This window comes from Nannospalax galili, unplaced genomic scaffold (assembly GCF_000622305.1).
Source record: "Nannospalax galili isolate Female #2095 unplaced genomic scaffold, S.galili_v1.0 scaffold218, whole genome shotgun sequence".
Lineage (NCBI taxonomy): Eukaryota > Metazoa > Chordata > Mammalia > Rodentia > Spalacidae > Nannospalax > Nannospalax galili.
The window spans coordinates 3,456,373-3,463,785 of record NW_008343207.1 but is presented as its reverse complement, the minus strand read 5'-3'; the positions used below and the strand labels follow the sequence as shown (position 1 = coordinate 3,463,785).

Genomic DNA, 7,413 nt, shown 5'->3' with positions numbered 1-7,413 from the left:
ACACACACACACACACACACACACACACACACACACACACAGAGCCTGTCAGTCTTACCCACAAACAGGGCATACTGGAAACTACTCACCGATTTCTTACCACCTTTCCACCAGCCTGAGTAGAGTCTCTTATACTTGCCCGTCTTTGGATCAGGAAGGCTGAGGGTGCCATAGCCATCTTGCTTCCCAAACTTCCAGTCCCCTTCATAGATTGCGCCCGTCTTCTTCCAGATCTGTGTTCCTTTCCCTGATGATACACATCACAGATGAGCCAACACCTCAGACCAGGCCACCCTGAAGCTGGAGGCCATATGCTTGCTAGGCCTCAGGGACTGCTATAATGGACAGTTTCTCCAGGGCCTGTGCCTCATCTCTAGATTCTCAGCGTGCAGGAGAACCCAGGAAAGTGTCATGTTCACACAGCAGTTCTGCCTTTGCCCAGCAGCCAAATTGATATGCAAGTAGAAATCTATCTCTTCTCACCAGATGTGGTGGCACACAGGAGCCTGTGGCAGGAGGATGCTGAGTTCCAGGCCAACCTAGACAACTTATAGAGACTCTGTCCCAAAATAAAGTGTAAAGGGGCCAAGGACTGGCATAAATGAGACCCAGTTTCAATTCCCGGCACTGAAACAAAGACAAAGAAAAAAGAAATCCTGTTGTTTGGGACATGGATGAACCTGGAGGCCATTAGGATAAGTGAAGTAAACCAGACTCAGAAAGACAAACACGTCATGATGTCACTTTTATGTGGAATCTAAAGAAGTCACACTCATAGAAACAGAATAGAATGATGGATACCAGGAGCTAAGGAGAGGGAACAGGGGTGATGTGGGTCAAAGACTGCAAGCTTTCATCAAACAATGACTAAATTTTAGAGGACCAATGTACAGCATGGTGACTGCAGTCAATAAAACTAAATTAAGAGGCTGGAGAGATGGCTCAGTGGTTAAGAGCACTAACTGCTCTTGCAGAGGACCTAGGTTTGATTCCCAGCACCCACATGGCAGCTAACAACTGTCTGTAACTCCAGTTCCAGGGATCCAATGCCTTCTGACCTCCACAGGCATTGCAGGACACAGGAGCACCTACCTACATACAAGCAATACATCCATTCACATTACATAAAAATAAATATTAAAAAAAAAAAAACTGAATTAAGGATGGAAAGATGGCTCAGCAGATAAAAGAGCTTGCCATGTTAGCCCAATGACCTATTTCAGTCCCTGGAACCTATCGTAGAAGGAAAGAACTAACTCCTTAAAGTTATCCTCTGACTTCTACACACATGCTGTGGCACACATGCACACTGGCACTCATGAACACTCCTGGGTTTTTGTGGTGCTGGAGCTCAAACCCTAGGCTTTGGGCATGCCAAACAAGCACTCTACCAACTGAGCTCCATTCCTAACCCCTTATTATGGATTTTTTTGGGTTTTTTTTTTTTGTGTGTGTGTTTTTGTCTTTTTGAGACAGGGTCTCCTTGTAGCCCCAGCTGTCCTGTAACTCACTATGTAAACCAGGCTGGCCTCGAACTCACAAACATCCGCCTGCCGAGTGCTGGGATTAAAGGTGTGCGCCACCACGCCCAGCTGTTTGTTTGTTTGTTGACCACGCTTGGCTGTTTGTTTTTTAAGACAGGGTCTCACTATGTTGCTCTGGTGGCCTGGAACTCACAGAGTTCTGCCTGCCTCTGCCTCCCAAGTGCTATATGTTTAAAGGCAAGCGCCACAACATCTGGCCTTATTATGGAATTTTAAAAGATTTGGTTTTATTAGTTTTAATTACATGATGTGTGTTTGCAGTTACCCCCAGAAGAGGGCATTGGATTCCCTGGAGCTGGAGTTATAGGCAGTTTACAGCAGCCCATCATGAGTGCTAGAAACTGAACTTGGGCCCTCTGGAAGAATGAACTATCTCAGCTAATTAACCTACCCTAAGTTACTCCATTTTGCCCAAAGCAGCCATTTCAGAAGTGCCTTTTACCCTACTTATGAAAGATACCTAGAAGGGAGAAACAACTTTAAATTCTGAGAAATGGCCTGCCCGCATACCACAGGGTGTTCTAATCTAGGCCTGCACTTGACTAACTGCTTATCTCGCTTCTGTAAACCTGATTAGCCCGCTGATACTCTGTTGAACCTTGCTTTCTGTAATCCTATAAATATTCTGGCTAACTGGTGTTCGCTGCTGCTTCTATTTCTGAAGCAGCCCGGTCGACCATAATTAAACTTTATCTTGCTGCTTTCAATTAAGTAGTGTTGGTGATTTTTATTCGGAATCCAGCATATAACAAAGAAGAGTAAGCACTCTTAACTGTTGAGCCATCACCCAGACCCCTAATGTGTATGAATGTTTTACCTGCGTGTATGTAAGTGCACCTGTGTCCTGCAATGCCTTTAGAGACCACAAGAGGATGTTGAATCTGGATCCCCTGGAATTGGCATTATGTATGGGTATTAACTGCCTTGTGCGTGCTGGGAACCCAACCTGGGTCCTCTGAAAGAACAGCCAGTGCTCTTAACCACTGGGCCATCTCTCCAGCCCAAACTTGGATTTTAAAAAACTAGAGCAGGTAGGGCTATGGGTGTAATTCAGTGGTAGAGCACTTATCTAATGATATTTGAAATGTTGTGAAATAAAATATTCACATTGTGGGATAAAAATTTGATGTAGGTTATTTCTGACTCAGGTGGATTCACCCTTCATTTACCACATTTGGCATATGTTGCACTGGCTAAGCCTGTCCCCTACCTTTAAGTCATTTACCATTTGTCTCTGGAGTAAAGAAACACGGAGTTTACCATGCTTCACAAGGCCATGAATGGTTGGCCCTACAGGACCACTCATTTTTTCATTTTGTTGGCTTGTTGTTATCGTTTTTTTTTTATTTTGATTTGAGACAGGGTCTCATGTAGCTCTGGCTAGCCTTGAACTCACTATGTAGCTAAGGTCAGACTTGAACTCCTAATCTTCCTGCCTCATCTTCCAAAGTGCTGAGATTACAGAAATGAGCTAGTGTTACTCCCAGATCTCACGACCCCCAATGACCACCAAGGAGTCTGGAGTGTGTGCAACAGCAAAGAGCCTTTATTCGGGCTTAATCTCAGGCCCTCAGATTTCACCAATGCAGGGATCCATACTGAGAGCCCTGAACTAGGGTGGGGTACATTTTTATATGGAAGCTTCACAGAAGCCCGCGCACACCAAACATCCTTTAAAATGATTAGATGGTCCTATGCCCTGAGTATGGGGAAGATTCTTATTGGTAGGGGCTGTCTTTAGGGCATTGGAATGTGCTGTTATCTATGGGGCCAGAAGTTTCTGTTTTTACCTTATAAGGCTGCTATATGCCTGGGCTTGCTTGATCTATAGCTTTCCAGGATGGGGGTGGTAGCTGAAGTTTACAACATGCCTGAAATAGCTAGTCAAAATGGAGTTAGTGCCGTCTTAAGCCAAGCAAATTACAGAAGCAGAAAGAAGCAGTTAGACGAGTCAGGGTCTCACAGCTAGTGCTCCTGGCTTTCCTTTTCACTTTAAAAAAAAATTTTTATATATATATATACATGCATGTATTGCCTGCATGCCTGTGTTGTGCAATGCCTATGGAAGACAGAAGAGGCTGTCAAAGCCCCTGGAATTGGAGTTATAGACAGTTGTTAGCTGCCATGTGGGTGCTGGGATTTGAACCTGGGTCTTCTGCAAGAACAGCCAGTGTTCTTAACCACTGAGCCATCTCTCCAACCCTACTTTTTTTTTTTATTTTAAAGACAGGGTTTCACTGTGTAGCCCAGCCTGGCCTCAAACTCATGATCTTCCTGCCTTAGCCAGTAATTGGGATTATAATAGTTATATATAATTATAGGTGAGTAATAAACCACACCTGTCTCCAACCCACTTTCCCATTGCTCTCTCTGTTCCAGCAACACCAGCTTCCAGTCTGTTCCTCAATCATGCCACACCCATCTAGCTAATTCTAATCCTACTGTTTAGAGTGTAAACTTTCAATGAAATGCCCCTCACCTTGGTTAATGCACTCCCAACCTTCAGCCCAGCTCAAACATTACCCTGCCCCCTGCTGTTTTAAGTTTCTTTTCTTCCTCCCCTCTCCCTTCTGGTGCCTTCATACATTCATTCCTCTTCTTGAGTACTTACTTCCTCTCCCTAGGCCCCAGGCACCTCATTTGGCTGATGTGATGGTACTTTACTGTGCAGATTCTCCCTAAGGTTTGGGATGCACTAGATGCCTAGCATGGACTAGCACGTTCAGTGGACTGAGCAGTTGAGTCACTGAGCCACCTCATCCTCACTGCATGATCACTGTCCTTACTGCTTCAAATCTGCTTATACTTATTTCAACATTTTTAGATGTGTGTGTTTGGGGGTCTGTAAAATTCTCTAAACTGACCACTTGGACACTGAGTCTCAGTAAAAAGGTGAGCTTTATTGGAGCCAACTGGTTGGGGACACAGTCTCGGGTGCTGTACTGCAACCTCGAGCAGTAAAAACACAGGGCCTTTGAGCATAAAAGCCACAAAGTGGGGGATTTCTATAGAAACCATACACAGAATAACCAGGAAAAGCTTTGAACAATCTAGGGCTGATTTCCAGAGCCTTACCCTATACAGCCATTGGCTAGCTTACCTGGGGCAGAACGTTCTTTCTCTTCTACCCCAGACCATTCCCATAGAAATCATAAACAGATACCAGGAAAGGGTTTGAACAATGGAGGGGATTTCGAGAGTCAGGTGGAGGGCAGCTTTTTCTCAGAGGAATCCGGGTGGGGGTCTGAGGGGCACTCTCCTTCAGTGTGTCCTGAAAACAGGGCTTGTGAAATACAGTGGAGGACACCTATAATCCCAGCACTCAGGAGGCAGAGGCAGAAGTTGCGTTCCAGACCAGCCTGGACTACCCAGTGAGTTCCAAGGACAGCTTGGTCTACATCTCGAGGCCCTGTCTAAATTAAATAAGTTAATTAATTTAAAAATGTATACTTATTTTAAAATTATGTGTATCTGTGTGTGACTGAGTGTGGGTTTGTGCATGTGAGTGTAGTATCCACCAAGGCCACATGAGGGTATAGGATCCCCTGGAGGTGGAGTTCAAAGCAGTGGAAAGCCATAGGACATAGGTGCTGGTCACTGAACTCCCATCCTTTGAATGAACAGTACACACTCTTAACTACTGAGCCATCTCTCCATCCCCTAATTAATTTTTTTAAAGGGTGGAGGCTCGATTCCATGATAGGTCTGTGTACTGAAGCCCAGGTCCATCAGCTCTGGGCCTTAACCTCTCAGGTCTGAAGGCAGGCAGAACAAACAGAAGCCAGGTTTGAAGGGCAGCATGATAGGGTCCACACAATGGGGAGACTGAGTAATCTGAGATCTCATAATTAATTAATGGCAGAGCCAGGTTCAAAACTTCAGCATCCTGCCTCCTTATCCCAAACTTCATCTACTGCACAAACTTGCCTGCAAGGACTAGAGAACACATTCATGCAAACTTCAGCCGTGCACAGAGTTCACTACAGCTGCAAATACTCTCCTTTAAGTGTGTGTTGAGGTCGGATGTTGTCATATACTAGACTGAGTTTTGAACAGTTTCTTAGGCAAGAAAGGTGTTTTTGTGGTTTAAAAAACTTTTTTAGGGGCTGGGAAGATGTCTCATTGGTTAAAAGCACTAGCTGCTCTTGCAGAGGTGTTCCCAGCACCCACATGGTGGTTCACAACCATCTATAACTCCAGTTCCAAGGGATCCAATGCCCTCCTCTGGCCTCTGTGGGCATTACAGAAACATTGTGCACTTAACATACGTGCAAGCAAAACATTCATACACATAAAATAAAATAAATAAATCAGCCAGGTGTAGTGGCACATGCCTTTAGTCCCAGCACTAGGGAGGCAGAGGCAGGTGGAGCTCTGTGAGTTCAAGACCAGCCTGGTCTACATAGTGAGTTCCAGGCTAGCTGGGGCTAGAGGGAAATCCTACTTCAAAAAGACCAAAAATAAATAAATAAATAAATAATAAATAAATAAATGTAAATAAATAAAAGCCAAAAACTTTAACTCATGTGTGTGTGTGTGTGTGTGTGTGTGTGTGTGTGTGTGAGCTATATGAATGCAGGCACCCTAAGAAGCTGGAAGAAGGCATTAGATACCCTGAATTAGAGTTACAGATGGTTGTAAGCCACCATGTGGGTACTAAAAGTCAAACTCGGGTCCTCTTCAAGAGCTGCAAGTATTTTTTTTTAAGTTTTTTTTTAATTTTTTTTTAAATTTAATAACCACATGATTAGAAGAACCATTTCATTATAGCTTTAACATATTTAGTAACACATTCCATAGCAAGGATACCTCTCTTTCAAAGGTGGCTGTAAATTTTTAGGTTCACCATTGAATTAATAGTCATACAATACTGAACTCAGTATAAACCCTGTAAGACATAAAATTGAATGAGTTTTTACCCTTTAAAGAAGATCTCCATTTCATTTTAAGATATGCTGTTTCCTACATTTTTAATGCTACTAACACTTACATGTTTGCACACGTGTCTTTAATCTCTATGTATCTGATTATAACTAGTCACAGTCGGTTACACTTGGATCCTTAGTACCTGAATATGGATGTAAAGTTATCAGGTAGATATCACTGGTAATGTTTATCACCTCTATTATTTAACATGAAGTAAATTAAAAAAAAAATTTTTAAATAACTACATGATTAGAAGCATTTCATTACAGCTTTAACATATTCGGTAACACACTCCAGAGCAAGAGTACATATCTTTTACAAGCGACTTTAAGTTTCTAGGTTCACGGTTGAATTAATACAGTTATATAATATTGAACTCAGTATAAACCCTGTAAGACATAAAACTGAGTTTTTAACCTTTAAAAAAGAGCACCATTTCATTGTAGAATATATTGTTCCTTGCAGAAAGACTCATTGTTTTTGCTAATAACACTGAGATGATGGCCCATGCATCTCTAATCTGTATTATTACTAGTCATAATCGGATCCTTGGTGCCTGTGTATGTCTATAAAGTCATCGGGTAGATTTCAATGGTAATGTTTATCACCTCTACTAATTAACATGACGCAAATTTCCATGCTTCCTCCTCAAATATAGTACATTTTTCAAAATTGGTTGATTTTTGTGTATGTGTGTCTGTGTGTGTGTATATCACACAGAACATCCCAAACCATCTTATTCAACTTTACACCCACTTCCCAGATGGCACCCTCCCATAGCCTCCCTCCCCCCACTAGAGCCCTTATACTCTGATATCTCTGTTACTGTCTGCTGTGTTGTCAGCACCCCCAGCCATTCCCCACTACTTGCCCTCTGGTGAATCTAGTCAGCCTATCTAGAGGTCTTTGTTTTAGAAGAGTCAGCTGTTCCTCATCTAGTGGT

At 43.0% G+C, this 7,413-nt stretch overlaps 1 protein-coding gene across 3 annotated transcripts in view; it reads right to left on the bottom strand.

The window, feature by feature from the left end:
• The window catches only part of Morn3 (MORN repeat containing 3), a 24,634-nt gene that overhangs the window by 4,676 nt on the left and 12,545 nt on the right, over positions 1 to 7,413 (bottom strand). For all 3 annotated transcript variants that reach the window (XM_008839359.2, XM_008839361.2, XM_008839360.2), the window contains exon 3: positions 90 to 247. In XM_008839359.2, the coding sequence (XP_008837581.1) occupies positions 90 to 247 (158 nt within the window). The remainder of the gene's footprint in view (positions 1 to 89; positions 248 to 7,413) is intronic.